Raw genomic sequence first — 17,843 nt, 5'->3', positions numbered from 1 at the left:
AATTAAATAATTCATCATTATGAGCATTTTTTTGTTCAATATATTATGCATTTATACGAGTACATTTTTAATTATGACTGAGGTGGGGTTCGATTTGTTGCATTCACAAATAAATCAAATTAATTCCACAAATATATGTTTCACAAATATGAAATAAATTCACAAATACTTTCACAAATACTACAAACCTTTGATTTGTGGATCACTTCTTTTGAAGCCATGTCATGTTTTTAATTGATAATTAGAATAACAAAATGTCTACAACAGTATTTACTATTCACTGCTGTAAAACAGTTGATTTGAACTGAATTTAGTTTCATTTAATAAATAATAGTGTGTCACAACAGCTCAATGTGCTATTGATGCAAACTCTGAAAATTACTGTATTTAAATATCAATGTTGGTATAACCGGGGCTTTACAGTTTGACTATTTCAGTCGTGTTTGTGACTAAAAACTACTGCGTGCAACTATGAAAAAATATTTAGGAGCACCATGATCTGACTGACCTGATCAGCATATGTGTGTTTACGCTGAGGGGATTTTCAAAGATTTCTATGCAGTGTTGGCAACTAATTTTCAACAATTTGTTTCTAAAAGTTGCTAGGCAAAACTGCATAGAATACACACTCAGATCTCAGCCAAAAAAAAAAAAAGATTTGAAATGTTCAGTTAGACTTGTTACTAAAAAAATAAATACAATAATATAAATACAATTCATGATGTGTGTACTGCTTCAGACCTTTGATTTCCTCTTTTTGTGTAATTTAGAGGGAAAATGTGTGCCTTTGTATCATTTAAGTCACAGTTGCTAAAAGTTCCCAAATATTGTTAAAAATAGCTACATTTGTAGCTAGGTGCTTTTTGGAAAAAAAAAAAAGAAGTTGCTAGGGTAGTCTGAAAAGTTGCTAAATCTAGCAACAAAAATGTTAAGTTGGCAACACTGTTGCTATGTGATTTTACAACGTTGAGCAATGTTTCACGCACATATCTCACCAATCCTTTCAGAAACAAAGTGTAGAGAGAGTGTAAATAAGAGATTGTGCAGTGCAGAGAGCTTCACTGATTGTAACTGTGAGATCGCAATGAACTACGAGTGACAGCTTTTAATGATCTTTAAGGGAGTTTGTAAATGAGATATTGATTTGATATAACAGTTAAATAAACAAGCAATAATATTAAGTGACTTACATTGTCTGACTATAACACTATTTCCTGATTTTTCTCTATTTCTTCATCAAAACTAGTTTGAAACAAGTAACAACTGAGCCGCTGCACATCTCCATTCAAACACAGTTTGAGTTTAGTTTATGAATGAATTTGCATTTTTAAACGAATCTAGTGAGTCAATGATTCAATTTCCCATTCATAAAGAGTCACTTGCTTTATTCCTGAATGAATCACCCGTTCAAACGAATCAAATGAATGAATGATTCAGTAATTAAATTCAGTGACTTTCTGCCACCTACTGGCAGATTTGGTTTTATTTTTGAAGTATCTTTAAATCATTTAATATTTTTATATTCAAAATGTAATATTTAGAACATTAATCTAACATGAAATTATGAACTTGAACTTTGCTCGTGCCACCTCTGAGCCTCAGTAAACACATGAAAATACACCTACAAGCAGCTTTTGTGTTCTTCTGTGCAAACTCTGTAGTACAAATTTTAAAAAGCTTAATTAAAAACAAAAAAGACATATTTTTAGAATTAAGTTAGAAAAATGCCATTACAGAGGTAAAAACAAAATTCCCCTGTAAATCACTTTAAGGAGTCAAATATCACCTCGTAATGGCAAAGATCATTTTTGATCAGATTTTTTAATTGTTGATTAGAAGGTGCTCCTTAAAAGAAAAGTAAGTGTAGAGCCCTGGTACAGAACCACTGACATCACACACACACAAACCAGAATCACACAAACAATATATTTATTGCAAATTAATTCCACAGAACTAATAACACAGGAATTATGTGAGCTTGTATTGTGAAAATAATGGTATAAAAACATTTAAATAACAAAATGAAGCAAACATGTCCAGTACAATTAGTAATACATTGGAAGAGGAATGGGAATGGGTAGACAAAAAAAACAAAAAGTGGTCAAATTTGTGCAAATATTTATAGCAGTTTTACAGACCTACATTATTGATCTAAAAATATAATAATTTAAGAAATGCATTTAAACTACAAGGTTTTCAAAAGGCGACTTGCAGACCCAATTACAGCAACGGGGTGGAATTCGAGCACAAACATCATAATAACAGGAGCACATAATGGTTTGAAACGTTAGAATCGTACCGATATACATTCGAGACTTCAAGAAAATGAAAAATGACATTGTTCCGTCGACTCAATAAGTGCTAAATTGGGAATGTTAAAGAAGAATCCGGGTCGGGGGTCTTAAAGGCCACTGGATGCTGGTTGTAATGGTCTCTGCGTGTTTACACGAGATGAAAATATGCCCAGTTCAGCGACGGCCGGGAATTACGTGAATACGCACAAACCACTAAATTCGATCCGACAAGTCTAGCCAATGGAGGAGGTCTGCGGTATCACCGCAATGCTAAGCGAGCCCACGCGGCCCTTTGGCTCTACCACAGTTATGAAGTGAGGATGATCAGTACCACATTTCTACTAAAGCTCACTGGAGCCTCGGAGTACCAGATGAGCATCCACGTACCATTCAACCAATGCATCAACAGATCATGACAACATTCAGTTCACAGTGTGCTACGAACATCTACACATCACACGTGAGAAATGATAAATACACACAAATTGGACGTATCTCAAGGACCAAATACAAATATATATATATATATATATATATATATATTCTGACACCATGAGTGGATGGTGAATGTTGCATAATTGTTCGTGCTGAAATGGCAAATTGTTTCCCAGGCCTCTTTAGCGATGCTCAATACAATCTTTTAGCTTTCAAAATTTCATGATTACAAAAATATAAATCTGGTTGGGAGGCACAGCACTAAAATTTCACAAATGTAGACTGATGTTCTGTCGTCTTACTCGTGTTTGTTCAGAATAGAGTGTTTTGACATCTAAACTGAGGTGTGACAGAAATCAAGTTTGCTTTCTCCGAAATACCAAAGTCAAAGAAAGCAACACTTGCTGGTTCCTACGTTCCCCAATGATCATTTTTCACATATTCTTCTCTCATATTGCTAAAGAATGCAAAATGATCATGCTAAGTACACTTTAACTTGATGTCACATACTAACAGGTTAGACTTTTTTTAGTTTGTCTAGATCAGTGGTTCTCAAGTGGTTTTGTGTTTATATTGGACATCAGTTGGTGAACCAACATTGTACCAAAATTGTGTATCACACAGTCTTTCAAGGCTTTCATGCTCTTAGCAGCCAAAATGTTGTGGTTTCGACAAATCATGTCCTCACTGTAACCCGTACGTAATGTAATCCGTCCATGCTGGCATCTGCTTGATCTGGTGAGCTTCTATAAATGACAGATGTCATCAACTCAGTGAATTTATAAAGACTCACATATCCATATCCAGACTGGAGAAAGCCATTTCTGGATGAAATTATCATTTGGGACAACTGTAATGCAATGTAAAGGAAAACGCTGCAAGTGGCACACTTTGAAAATCCTTTCACGCAGGTGTTTATACTTATAGAAAACATTCTCTTCAAAACCAATCAGTCCTATAGACTGCTGCAGGGATGATATATTTTTGTAGGCCAAACCCAGAACAAGTTACCATTTTAGCACTTCCCGTTCTATCATCAAGTCAATGTTTATTTTTTTTTCAGCTGGTTTTTGGTTAAATGCATGAAATGAGATCTTGTCATTTGTTTTATTAAATCAGTAAAACCCCCTTGTAATTTTTTAAAGCTTTTACTTTGTTGCAACCACAACCGTTTCTGAGGAACTACATTGTTTGGCGGAAGAATATTGTTTTTATTAATATCATTACACTTTATTTGCTCTGTTTTATTTTGTGAAACCTTACTACGTATATGGAATACCATTTTTAGAAAACCAATAAGCCCCGTGAAGCCATGGTTTACAGTGAATTTATAACAGCTAAGAGGCTTAGCTGTTATAAATTCACTGTAAACCACAGCTTCACGGGGCTTATTGCTTTGTTGGTCAAAGAGTAGGGCTGTCACAATTTTTTTTCACCGATTAACAATACACGATTACTGATTTGCCTGTGGAAGTTGCACGTTCCATGGACAGGAATCCACGAAAAGCATTATTACACTGTTTTCTAAGGCTGCGTGAAATATGAAAACCAATTAAAAATCACAATAAAGCACAGTGCTATTGTGAAGTCACGAAGGCTGCATTCAAATAAATATATGCGCTGCGGTTTAATATGTTCTTTATTTCTATGCGTTTGTTTCAGCTACGTTCGCAGTAAATGCTGCTCCACACAAACACTTATCATTTACATGTGCAGACAGTCTCAAGCTCCATCTCTGTATATGCTGTGAGTCTGAGTTGCTTGTAATGGTAAGGTAAATAAGGTAAATCATTTAAAAGCCTACGGCAACACAGGAGAATGCATCATTATCTTTCTAAATATGCTAATTGTTCATTGTGACCTTAAAATAAAAGTTCAAACTCTCGCTCTGAGCTTGCATGTTTTAATGTTCTTCTTCAAGAAATGACAGCGGCTGTAGCATCTCTATCACAAACAAGTGGCCAAATATTAAAGATTTGTGGACATTTGAATTAAATGTTGTTTAGTCAATATTAAACAAAGATTAGATTGTGCTATAAAGTGTAAAAACAATCTGTTTTGCTCAGTAAAGCCATAATATTACTTGCTTTTGACATTTTATTTGAACCAATTATTATATCCTCATTGTTATTATGTAATGTTTAAAGACTTTTTTTTCCGCTTAGGTCTATTTTTATATTTTTTGAAACAAAAAACAAACAAACAAACAAAACACTTTAACGTCAGAATAATTGACTAATTATCCGATCACCAAATTAATTGTTAGTGACATCCCTGTCAGAGAGCTTATTTTCTGCAATAAACCAAAATCCAAGAAAAAAGTCCTTTATGGATTTTGTTGAGGGAACCAGGCCTACAACAATACGTCCTGACTGCAGCAGTCGATTGGTTCTTTAGTGCACGTGAGCTATCAAAGTCTCAAATGCAATCAAAGTCAAATGATGACAATTAATAGACTTTTCAATCGCAGAAATTGTCAATTTGTAAACAAAACAGTACAGTGTGCACTGGGCACATAATGACACATATACAGAATGCACAGATCTGTAGTGCCCATAAAAGTGATGCTATTGTTAAATACTGCTAGTGTTTTTCATAATTACAGACGAATAAAACTGAATTGTTAAAATGTTCATTCCTATGTATTTGTTGTATCATTACAAAGAGTGTTATTTTTAAGTTTAAAAGTTGAGCCATTCTTTCTTCTATTTATTTCACTTTTTATAAAACGGATGGTTCCAGTTCTTGATTCTGATTGGCTGAGCCGCATTCAAAGCTGTTGTAAATGACTCTACTAACATACACCTTTGTTTACTTTGGGTGTTGCTCAGCAACCGCTTTGTTGCAACCGCGACCAGAAGAATAATGTTTTTATCAAAATTAAACCTTAAAATGAATATGGAATAACCGTTTTATAAAAGCAACAACCCCTGTGAAGCCGTGGTTTACAGTAAATTTATAACAGCTAAGGGGGTTTTTGCGTCATGCCCAACAACGCCCCTTAGCTGTTATAAATTCACTGTAAACCACGTCTTCTTGGGGCTTATTGCTTTAATCTTAACTATTCACTATCAGTGCTTTTTATTGTTTGCATTTCACGTTGTGTATTCCCATGACCCTTAAACAACAGACTTGTGGAACATTTTTTAACCTTCCAGTTGAGAACCATCGATCTAGACTACGAACAATAAATGCAAAACACAAGTACTCCAAGCAGAACATTACAGTCTCCAATGTTACAGCAAAGACATGTTACAGAAAAACCCTGAATGGGATCATTTTAAAACAACCGTGAATGTGTAGACCTGTAATAAATAGCAGGTGGTGAGCACGAAATGACAATTCCACCACAAAACTACAACTGTGACACAACATCATGATGCAGGTGATTGTTACATATCAAGCAATCTATGTTTACAGCTCCATTCAAAACCTTAGCGAGCTGCCTGGCTGACACTTAAGACAGCACGGTCTCTTGCAAGTCACACAAATAGCTTTAAATCCAATTCCAGATAGACTGTTTGCACGTTGCTAAGCCAGCAGCTCATAGCATACACCCGTATTGAGAAATTAGTTTCTACTGTATCAATGCTTTTGAGTTTGTTGCAGTGGATGATGGGATCGCATTCCCTGCAAAGAAGGCAGAACTCACACAATTAGATGCTGCGAGCACACCTTTGTAGGCAGCTCGCTAGGTTTTGGAACAGAGCTTATGACAGCATTCGATGAAATATCCAAACAAATGTCCTTGTGTGTATGGGGAAAAAATGACCAAGATTGAATGTAATCTTCTTCACGTTTATCAAAATGTTTGATGCTCCCAAAATGTACGTCCGTGAAATATAGATAGCCATTCTCCTTTTTTAAAAGTATTTTAAAAAACTACATATATACCATTTTCAAGTCATGAAAACCTACAAAACAACATCTTTGGCGTAAGAAAAATAGCTAGTAAAAATCTACAGGATATGAACGTTATCTACAGAACATTACACAAGGGTCGATCATGTAACTGATCGATATATCGGGAAAAAAGGTTGATACGACGTATCTAAAACAATCTCATCTGGAATATTCCAAATATCTAAAGTGCTTCTGCATTAGTCCCTAATTCATACACAAGTGTGGGATTGTAAGTACCTCCACGGAATTGATAAGGCAGATTAATTCTATCCACTACAGATAGAAAACCGTGCACACGCTCAAAGGGATGGGTGAGAGCGGGACGATACTACAAGAACATAACATAACAATGAAGATTCCCTTTGACGTGGTTATTTTACTAGCCAAAACATCAGACGACCGGTGTTCTGACGGTTTATAAAGAAAAATGTGAAGGTTGAGTTCTTTCAAAGACTATTTTAGCAGCTATAATTTCTCAGACAAACTCCTGCTGTCTGGACTTTCACAGCCTGTTTAGGAATGGATAAGAGGTGATTGGAATCTTTCCTTACTGTGCGGACTGGCGACTGAGGTTACTAAACGATCTTAAGAACTGATATAAAACAGACACCGAACAGGCACACAGAGAAAAGAGCTAGATTTTTCCAATGATAGCGACTCACGGACACACCACTCCTCTCTCGACTGGCCAAATTTGTCCAAGCACACCGTAACTCCAGACAGGCCATTGCCGGAGAGGTAAGACTCAGTCACGTGTGGGACGGCAGCGCTTCTCTGAGCGTGATCAGAGCGCTGTCCTGCTCCTCCATGTCGACAAACACAGCGCCCCCTGCTGGTGTGGCTGTGTCAGTACCACTTGGTCCTGCCGTCACAATGTTACGCTGTCTTTCCAACTATAGGATTTTCGCTATAAATGAAAAGAATTTCACAAAAAAAAAAAATTACTGCACATATACACACACAAGACTACATTTTGTTAAATAGCTTTTTGGGGGGAATTTTGATTTGGGACTTTTTGCCGTTTGCTGAAAATTCACTTATTTGTCATCCAAAATGTAGATGAGTTTGTTTCTTTCAACAGCAGTTAAGTGCATTAAAAAAACCCTAATATTTCAAGATTAAAGTCATAATATTCTGAGAATAAAGTCAAAATTAAGAGAATGAAGTCATACCAATATGAGATTAAAGTTATAATATATTGAGAATAAAGTCGCAGCATTATGAGATTAAATTCTAAGTATTTTGAGAATAAAACTGTAACATTATAAGATTAAAGTTGCAATATTTTGAGAATTAAATTGTAGCATTATGAGATTATGAAATTGTAGCATTATGAACCCTGCTTGATTGGTGACTGTCCCTAAAGCAAAGTTAAATCTAATCTAATATTTAATTATGTAGATAATTACCTTGAATATTTAGGAATAAACATTTGGCTGGCTAAATGACAAATATTTTTTAACATTACATCAAAAGTTATAGGCCATAATGAGGTTCTACAATGATGATTGACATTTCAGCACTTCATGAACAGACAGCGACTTAAGTACCACTTAAGAGCGTTAATGTAAACAGCATTTTTGGGAAACACATGTAGAAAAGGAAAATATGTTTGTAACCTCTCACATAAAAACCCTCTGAAGACTTCCTATCAGGCAGACAGGAATACAAAGTAATAATAAATAAGCAAGTGTGGGTTACTTGAGGATTATTGTGATGTTTTATCAGCTGTCTGGACTCTCATTCTGACGGCACCCATTCACTACAGAGGATCCATTGGTGAGCAAGTGATGCAATGCTACATACATTTCTCAAAATCTGATGAAGAAACAAACTCATCTACATCTTGGACACATTTTGTGTCTTAATTCTTGCCCATTTCAACACATTTTGTGTGTCTTACATAGTGCCTGGTTCATCAGTTAGTGCCCCCTTTGAGTCGTGGTGAGCCTGCAGATCATCCAGTACTTCTCCGAGCTCTTGAATAGTACGGAAGGTCTCTTTAGGGTCCTGTATAGTGAAGGCTGAGCACTCCTCCTGCTGCCCAAGATACACTGACATCCCGGCACAGGCATCTGTAGACACACGCACATGCGCAAATAAACCAACACTTCTTATTGAATACAATTTTTTTTGTCAAGACAAAGTGGAAACGTAAATAAACTACGTTTCCATCTAAAGTTGTACATTTAACTTATGTACCAAAATTGGAATTCTGCATAAAACATTTGCGAATTAGCACCGTTTCCATCCACTGAGTTAAAGAGAACATTGTCACTTCCTAATAAACTGGCACTAAAAAAAGTAGGAGAAGCCATTGAATATAATAATATTCATATATAATAAATTCCTAATAAATTAGCAGATGAAAAACAATAATACGGTCACAGCTTTCAGAGGCAGATGCTGCTGTTTGGGAACGCAGTCAAGTAAGACACTTCAGAGGCAGTTATACAGAAATACTTTGATGAAAGGCTTTGCTAAAACATTTCAGAATGACCAAAATAACATTTCAGATGCTATGCAATGAGATCAGTCCTCTGGTTAGCCAGGTTATGTCGTCCCATAAAGTGAATTTTTCGATGCACATGGAGGAATTTATTTAGTAAATGTGATGCCATCTCCCATTATTCACATAAAACCTTTTTTGCACAAGTCAAATTTTGCCGTTTCCATCACATTTCTGATGCGATATTTTAAAATGCGCATAAAAACAGGGTGATGGAAACATACAGTAGCTATAGTCATGCATATAGTTTTGCACATTTTGTAGACAAAAGCTATTCTTTTAAAATGTCTATATACTGTATATATATATATATATATATATATATATATATATATGTATATGTATGTATATTTTCTTTGTTAATGATTGATTTAGACTAAATAATAAAGGGAAAAGAGTCATAAAGTGCAGTCATGGGAACTCACAGTATAAAAAGCATGTTGGTTAAGAGAAAAAAACAGTCTGCTGAAATATAAATATGTTTTGATTTAACATTTTTGGTCATTTTGGTATTGCCAAACTCATGCTTCATGGTTCACATGTAGGAAATTATACTGTTAAATGAAATTCCAGGACTTTCAAGGACTTTTCAAGCACTACTTTTTTTAAAAAATTTTTTTAGGACTTCAATCAGAGATCTCACTTATCAAACAATGTCTTCTATTTCAAATTCTAAAAACAAGAAATAGATAAATAAAAATATACTAATAAAAAAATGGCAAAAATAAAGTCAAACACATGCAAAGTATAATACACTTTTACTACAGTAAAACCACTGTTTTGTGTTTTTTATAACTGTACTGCAGTTTGATGATTTCTACTGTTTAAGAAAAAAAAAAAAAAAGATGAAACATCGCTCCGAAATCCTGATCTGAAACAAAAGTCCCGATCTGAATTTGATTTAAAATCACGTATTGTAAATCATTTGATTTGAATTATTTAATTCGATCCCGTTCCGATCTAAATCTAATTATTAGCAATACGCGCTCTGAAGTCCCGACTTAAATCAAATGATTAGCGATACGCAAAGTTCCAATCTAAATCAAATTATTCACGATATGTGATCCGACTGGAGCGCTTCGAAACAATGGTTTAACTGATTCAGAGTTTCGAAAAGCTCAGTTTCACCCATCACTACGTGTTTTTCAAAAAATGTTACAAGTGATGTCGAAATTCAAAAATGATCTGGTTTTTATTTGTTAAATCGCTTGAAATCGATAATCAAAGTCACGAATTTGAATCAGTGGGAATGGTTCCAGCAAAAATGACTCAATTGATTCAGTTCATCTGCTCCTCTTTTCGCATCTTCAGCCACGTTTACACGACACTTTTCTGACATTAGCTGAAATAAGGGAAAAAGGTATGTTTTTTGAATATCGTGAATTTTGTGTGAAAAGATATGTGCTTATTGACAAAATGAAACACTTCTTTCATAGATACATTGTTTTTCAATCATTCAAGCACTTTTCAAGTACCTCTTCGGGAATATTGCTATTTTCAAAGGGTTTTCCAGGCCTTACATTTAAAAAAACAATCAAATTCAAGTACTTCAGCCCTCTAAGAACCCTATAAATAAAAATGACTAAAGTGTGTTCACACATTTAACTGGTACTTTTAAGGGAAACTAAATATTAAGCAGGAAATATCATGCACAAACCGACAAAATGTTTATTAAGAAAGTAAATCGGCTATACACACCCTCCATCTTCTGTAGTCTGGGGCGGTTGGAGGAGAAGAAAGAGAAAATGCGTTCTGTTTCTCTGTCACAGTCGATGTCCAGTTGAATATTAGCCAACACTGTCCTGTAAGACAAAATCAGACATCAAAAACAAGAACGTGTACACGTTTGCACATAAAGCATCAAAGTATAAATGTATTAATAAGTCTTACGCAGTGCAGGGTTTGCAGCCCGGGGTGTTCTCATTGGGCTCCTTACAGCATAACCAGGATCCACCCACGTGAGCGGACGGGTGAAACGTGCTGAGCCGTCCCGCGTTACAGCGGCTGACCTGACTCAGAACCTCGATCCAGCTGTTGGTCTCCACACAGTTCCCCGCCTGAACGTACAGAGGCTTCTCTGAATGGATTACCTGAAACATCTGCAAAACAAACACCGGTAAAGGAGGATGTTACATATAGGTATACACTACAAGTCAAAAGTCTGGAATAATTACATTTTTTATTGTTAAATTTATTTGATCAGAAATACAGTACAAACAGCAATACTGTGAAATATTACTGCAATTTAAAAGAGCTGTTTTCCATTTTTATATATTTTAAAATTTATTCCTGTGATGCAAAGCTGAATTTTCAGCATAATTTTTTTTTCTTTTAATCAAACCAATGCAGCCTTGATAAATAAATATTAAAAAAACACCTTCAAAATCTTTATTTTTTCATGTTTTATAATAATTATTAGGGCTGTCAGTCTATTACATTTTTTAATCTAATAATTACATGGTGTGTTGTTTATTTACTTAATTAAATCACAAAATAAATTTGATTGTGAAAATACCCACAAAAGTTTATTTAAAGCTATTTTTGTGTTAAATGAGAAAGTAGCAAGAAGACATTACAAATTGTAGCTTTAGAAAGAAATATTTTATGATTTAACAAAATTTATTACGCATAAAGATTTAGGCTACAACGGGCTAAAATAAATTATGGAACATAAAAGTAGATAATTTGAGAAACATCTCAGTATTTTTCGTTCATATATTAAAAGTCATTGGTAGCAAACAGTCTTCAAAATACCTTTTTTTTATGTTCCACAAAAGAAAAGTTTGAAAACGACATGAAGGTGAGTAAATGATGACAGAATTATTATTATTTTTTTTTTTTTGGGTGAATCCTTTTAATGTTTTTATTATTATTATTATTCTATTAAATGATACTGTGCATAAGAAACTAAATCTGCCAGCAGGTGGCAATGAAAGTCTTCATTCGATTCATTCAAACATCTGATTCATTGAGGAATGAAGTAAACGGCTCTCTTTATAAATGGGAATTTGAATCATTGATTCACATGATTCGTTCAGGAACTAAACACCGCTGTGTTGCTCAAAGACAAGCAACAATTCTGCTATGGCTTCAAAGGTAATATGTTCTCTGCAAAATTGAGCAAAAACACATATTGTGTTTAAAATATAACACAATATCAACTTCTTATTTACTGAACTGTCGTATAAAATCACATTTAAATCAGCACTCGTGTCACATTGCTCTCCTTGCTCGTGTGATATCGTATAATATAAATATGAGATAAAAACACATACAGGCGTATTTTTTGAGATACAGTAACATAGACACGCACAAAAAAAGAAAAACTGCATAAATACAACTGAGCTACTCACGTTTTTGCGGTTAAAGGCACTTTCTTCCAGTTTCTCGACACCGAGGATGTTTTTCACAGGAATGACGCACAGTGCTTCTTTCCCTGTACACAAATATAAAGATACATTTATCCATGATGTGTAACACGAAAATAAATAAATAAATAAAAAATTCACACTTTAGCACTTGTGTAGGGACATTGATGAATAACGTGCATCATTAAATAAATCTGCAATAATGTAAATACAGAGCCCAGACCGGTGGGACTGTTTGGGTCTGTTTTTGCATGCACACATCAACAAACATCATGGGACTGCGCTTCAGACATGGACACTAAATCTCAAATGATGTTCTGCAACGACCCGTGACTCAGTCTAGTCGGGCCGAGCCCGAGGAGCTGATAGCACAACGTCTTGCCGCGCCAATACAAACACACAGACGTTTCTCAAGCACATTCTACACGTTTGATGAATTTCTATTTTCATCTCCTCCGCTGACGTGCAGCATTTCGATCACAGAACGGCCAAAGTACACAGATGCTTGAGAACTACAGCCACACTCGCCACGTCAGCCCATCTTGTTCTCTTTCTAATGCATCTTCTTCCTGAACGTTTAGCAGGTGTGTACTGCCACTACCTGCCTGGCTGTTTTTCTCCCTGTTCTTCTTTACAGCAAAATCAAGCAAACAATTATATCAAATTCTTTTTTTTTTTTTTTTTTTTTTTAACTTTATTTTTATAAACTTCAACACAATAACAAACAAACAACACTCCTTCATGGGTACATACATAAATATTTTTCCAAAGTATAACACAATAAGTGAAAAATAAATTGAATAAATTTCAGCCTGGTCAACTGGTTACAAAATAAGCAAATATTTGTAAGCATGTATATGAGAATATTTGTGGTCGTACATTCATAGACATGATACTTATTTCTGTAGGAGTACTACCAAGCAGCCATTGATCCTAGTTACATATATTTACAATAATAAGTGAACATATTCCACTTTGGCATTTATCTGACTTCTCTCTGTTTTGATGTGTAGATTGTCCACTTTCCCCAATGCTTCTTAAAAGTCTCTTCTTGCAGTCTCAGTCTGAATGTTAATCTTTCCATCTTGTAAATTTCTGTAACTATTTGTTCCCACTGAGTTCTTGTTGGGGGAGGCTGCTGAAGCCATAGACGAGTGATTGCTTTTTTTGCTGCTGCTAGTAGAATCCTGAGTAAATATTTGTTCATCTTATTAACTGAATCAGGTATATTGCCAAGAAAATTATATCAAATTCTATTCCTAGACAGTATGCTGTATCTCCGGGTAAAACATCGAAATTATTCTTAAAATAAGTTATACAGAGAGATTTCTTGGGATGCTGACTGGCTAATACCAAGTGTCAGCCGTGCTAAAAATAAACAGTAAAGTAAATGATTTAAAAAAATATACACCACCAGCCAAAAGATTTTAGTGTTTTTTAAAGAAGTCTCTTCTCCTGCATTTATTTGATCCAAAGTACAGTTAAAACAGTAAAATTCTGAAATATTTTTACTTTTTAAAATAACCATTGTCTATTTCAGCGTTTCTCAACTCCAGTCCTCGCGCCCCCCCACTATGCTAATTTTGAATGCATCTCTTATCACGTACGGCAATTGTTCTATTCGACCATGAAGTGCCCTGCGAAGTGGACATCCCCGGATATTCCGCCATGATTCCGGTTCGAAACGAGTGTATACGTTCCATTCAAAGGGCATTAAAGAGTGCGAGAGGTGAATTTAAATTGTATTTATTTACAGAAGTATATGATGTCACATTTCACACTTCTCTAGTAAGTTTCGTCTGTGTGTGAAGACGCTGCAGGCAGCGGCGCAGCGCAAATCCATAAAGGAACGTTCCGAAGTGAAGCAAACTCAGGGAGCAGGGAGCAATGAACACTATGTAGGGATCATGTCAATCGGAACACAGTTCATGCACGTAGCTCATGATAACGAGCTGGTTATCTGAATCAGGTGTGTTAACTAGAAGAGACACGCAAAATAAGCATAGCGGGGGGGCGCAAGGACTGGAGTTGAGAAACGCTGGTCTAGTTGAATTCATTTTAAAATGTAATTTATTCCTGTGATCAAAACTGAATTTTAAGCATCATTACTCTAGTCTTCAGTGTCACATGATCCTTCAAAAAAATCATTCTAATATGCTGATTTGCTGCTCAAGAAACATTTTTTTAAATTATTATTATTATCAATATTTAAAACATTTGAGTACATTTTTTCAGAATTCTTTGATGAACAGAAAGATCCAAAGATTAGCATTTATCTGAAATAAAAAGCTTTTGTAACATTATACACTATACCTTTTAAAAGCTTGGATTTTTTTGTGGAAAGAAATTATAGAAATGAATACTTTTATTTAGTGAGGATGCTTTAAATTGATCAAAAGTGATGATAAAGACAGATTTATAATGTTACAAAATATTCCTAATTTCAGATAAATCCTGTTTTTCTGAACTTTCTATTCATCAAAGAAACCTGGAAAATTCTTCTCATCTGTTTACAGTATAGTAATAATAACAATAATAGTAATAATAATAAATGTTTTTGAGCAGCAAATCAGCATAATAGAATGATTTCTGACGGATCATGTGACACTGAGGACTGGAGTAATGAAACTTCAGCTTTGAAATCACAAGAATAAATTACATTTTAAAATATATTCAAATAGAAAGCAGTTATTTTAAATAGTAAAAATATTTCAGAATTGTACTGTTTTTGCTGTATTTTGGATCAAATAAATGCAGGCTTGGTGAGCAGAAGAGACTTCTTTAAAAAACATTAATCTTAATGTTCAAAACATCTGACTGTTATTTATTTTATTTTTCAATGTTTTGTCATTTTCATTTATTTATTTTATTTTTTAACCAGCTGTTTATATCACTGCACATATCATAGAGACCAACTTAAAACTTAAACTTGAAAATTTACTTAAAATTACAACCTTAAAGCTGCTTATAGCTGAACTAATGAACTGATGGACCCTGCAGCATTGACAGTTATTGAGCTGACATTAAATTAGAGTCTTGTAGAGCTGCTTTACATCTGAAATGAATTTGGTTCTTAATTAATTGTACAATGCTGCTTTAAATTGTATTGCCTAAAGTGCTATTTAAATAAATGTGTTTTGGCTCGACTCCACAGAATAAAGAGAATAAACTTATACAGGTTTGGAACAGTATGATAGGGAGTAAACGATGACAGAATTGTAATTTCTTAGTAAACCTTAACTTATATAAAATATTTTAATGAAAAAGCAAGCCATTAGAATTTTATTATGTAGTAAATGTTTAGTACGGCAGTAACACACGAGGCGTTCCTAACAGCACACTTTAACTCCTTTACTTTATTACTTAAACCATTTGCCTGAGAATTAAATAGCAAGGTATTGAACATTTTGAATATATTTTGCCTTGTTCTGCTGGCAGATATTCTTCTGGTTCACTAAACATCTTTTAATTTCTTAGTTTCTCACAGCAGCTTCTCTAATGTGGCTAAACAGACTACAACACCACAAACACATGGTTTTTAGCTTCATGAAACATGAAATGACAAAGATTAACGATTGGTGGTTTGACATTAAAATCCTCGGTTTTGTCATATTAAGCTGCTTGAAGTACAGTAGCAGAAAACTCTGTAGTTCCGAGGACAAAACGGTCTCCAGAAGTGATCAAAATATGGGTAAAAATGATGTGTGTGTACGTGGCTCAAACGTTTTTTTTTTTACTAAATGCTTATCACTGTAGACGTGTGTTTCCGGCCTTGAATAGACAACGGGGCCTGGACTGTGTAGCAGCAGGCCTGCTAAATCATTTTCTCAGACGTTACTCTTGTAAAACTATGAAAGAAAACGGTTAAAATCAAAGGGAGGCTGGTTGTTGCAATCCCATCACCCCAGACTTAAACTGCAGCAGGAAATCTCATCAGTCTGAAGTCAGAAGAGGATGGGCTCTCCTGCCGAGTCTCGATTCAGCCCAAGGGCTCTTCCTCATTTTGGATAAGGTACAATATGTGCTGTCAACTTCCATGTTTAACTGATACGGTAGTGTTTTCATAAGCAAATGGTGCATTTCCAAAACTAATGTCTCATCAGGGTTTATTTTCAGTTATGTTAGTACACAAAATCACAAAGTATCCCATATTTATCAATTATATTTCAAAATGCTATCACTATTACACTTCATGACTTGAAAAACTCTATAAAAAAAAAAAAAAAAAAAAAAAAAAAAAAACACTTTTTTTTTTTTTAAAAAATGCACTTTGCAATAATGTCAAAATAAATCTTTGACTTTAATAATATTAATATTTTGTCATGCTTTAAATAATTACACTTGTTTTGATGTGTTGACTAACATATTGATGCACATGTAAAGTATGTAATTTTAATGTAGTGTGTTATTCAATATTACATTAAAAAATTATTATTTAAATGTACTAAACTTCAGCCTCACCAATACAACTGTCAAATTACAAATATATGTAAATACATGACATAAGTTTATAGAAAAGCACATGTAAAGCACTTGATTACAATTTTACTGTATTTACAAACTAAATATAATTTATTGTACTAATGCACTAAGTTTCAAACTTCAATACAAATGTCAATTACAAATACAGGGGTTGGACAATAAAACTGAAACACCTGTTTTTTAAAAAACAATTAGTACGTTGTTGAGCCTTTTTGTGCCCAATGCAGCATCATTTCATCCTGGGAATGACAAATATAAGTCCTGCACAGTAGCCAGAAGGATTTTAAGCTATTCTCCTCTTGCAAAAAAAAAATTGGCCAGGTCACTACGTGATGCTGGCGTAGGAAAACTTTTCCTAACTCGCTCTTCCAAAACATCCCTCAATAATATTCAGATCTGGTGACTGTGCAGGCCATGGGAGATGTTCATCTTCACTTTCATGTTCATCAAACCACTCTGTCACCAGCCTTGTTGTGTGTATTGGTGCATTATCATCCTGATACAAGGCACTACTTTCAGGGTACAATGTTTGATCCATTGGGTGCACATAGTCAACCTTCACTCTCTGCTCTTACTGGTGCAGTGTGCAATCAGTGAAGATAGGCCACCAGGCTGTGCAAACATATCCATGAAACCTCCAACACTATATTGGCCAGTGTTTCAGTTTCATTGTCCAACCCCTGTATATGATATAATATAAATATATGCCATATAATTTTATAGAAATTAGGGCCCTATAAGTCGAGCAATGTGTAAAACGAAAACTAAATTGAAAAAACTGTGACAGAAATATATATTCCTATAATGATATGTAATGTAATGATAGTACTACTACTAATAATAACACTATTA

The 17,843-nt window shown here is 34.5% G+C and overlaps 1 protein-coding gene across 1 annotated transcript in view; it reads right to left on the bottom strand.

Moving 5' to 3' along the window:
* Nucleotides 1–1,912: 1,912 nt before the first annotated feature.
* Nucleotides 1,913–17,843, bottom strand: part of rasa2 (RAS p21 protein activator 2) — a 65,970-nt gene continuing 50,039 nt past the window's right edge. Inside the window, exons 20-24 of the mRNA XM_051134299.1 lie at nucleotides 12,495–12,577; nucleotides 11,032–11,240; nucleotides 10,840–10,943; nucleotides 8,536–8,707; nucleotides 1,913–7,539 (exon numbers count right to left, since the gene is read on the bottom strand). Of these exons, the coding sequence (XP_050990256.1) occupies nucleotides 7,509–7,539; nucleotides 8,536–8,707; nucleotides 10,840–10,943; nucleotides 11,032–11,240; nucleotides 12,495–12,577 (599 nt within the window). The 3' untranslated portion in view covers nucleotides 1,913–7,508. The remainder of the gene's footprint in view (nucleotides 7,540–8,535; nucleotides 8,708–10,839; nucleotides 10,944–11,031; nucleotides 11,241–12,494; nucleotides 12,578–17,843) is intronic.

Source organism: Labeo rohita, chromosome 18 (genome assembly GCF_022985175.1).
Source record: "Labeo rohita strain BAU-BD-2019 chromosome 18, IGBB_LRoh.1.0, whole genome shotgun sequence".
NCBI classification, from domain to species: Eukaryota; Metazoa; Chordata; class Actinopteri; order Cypriniformes; family Cyprinidae; genus Labeo; species Labeo rohita.
This window is presented reverse-complemented; position numbering and strand designations above follow the sequence as displayed.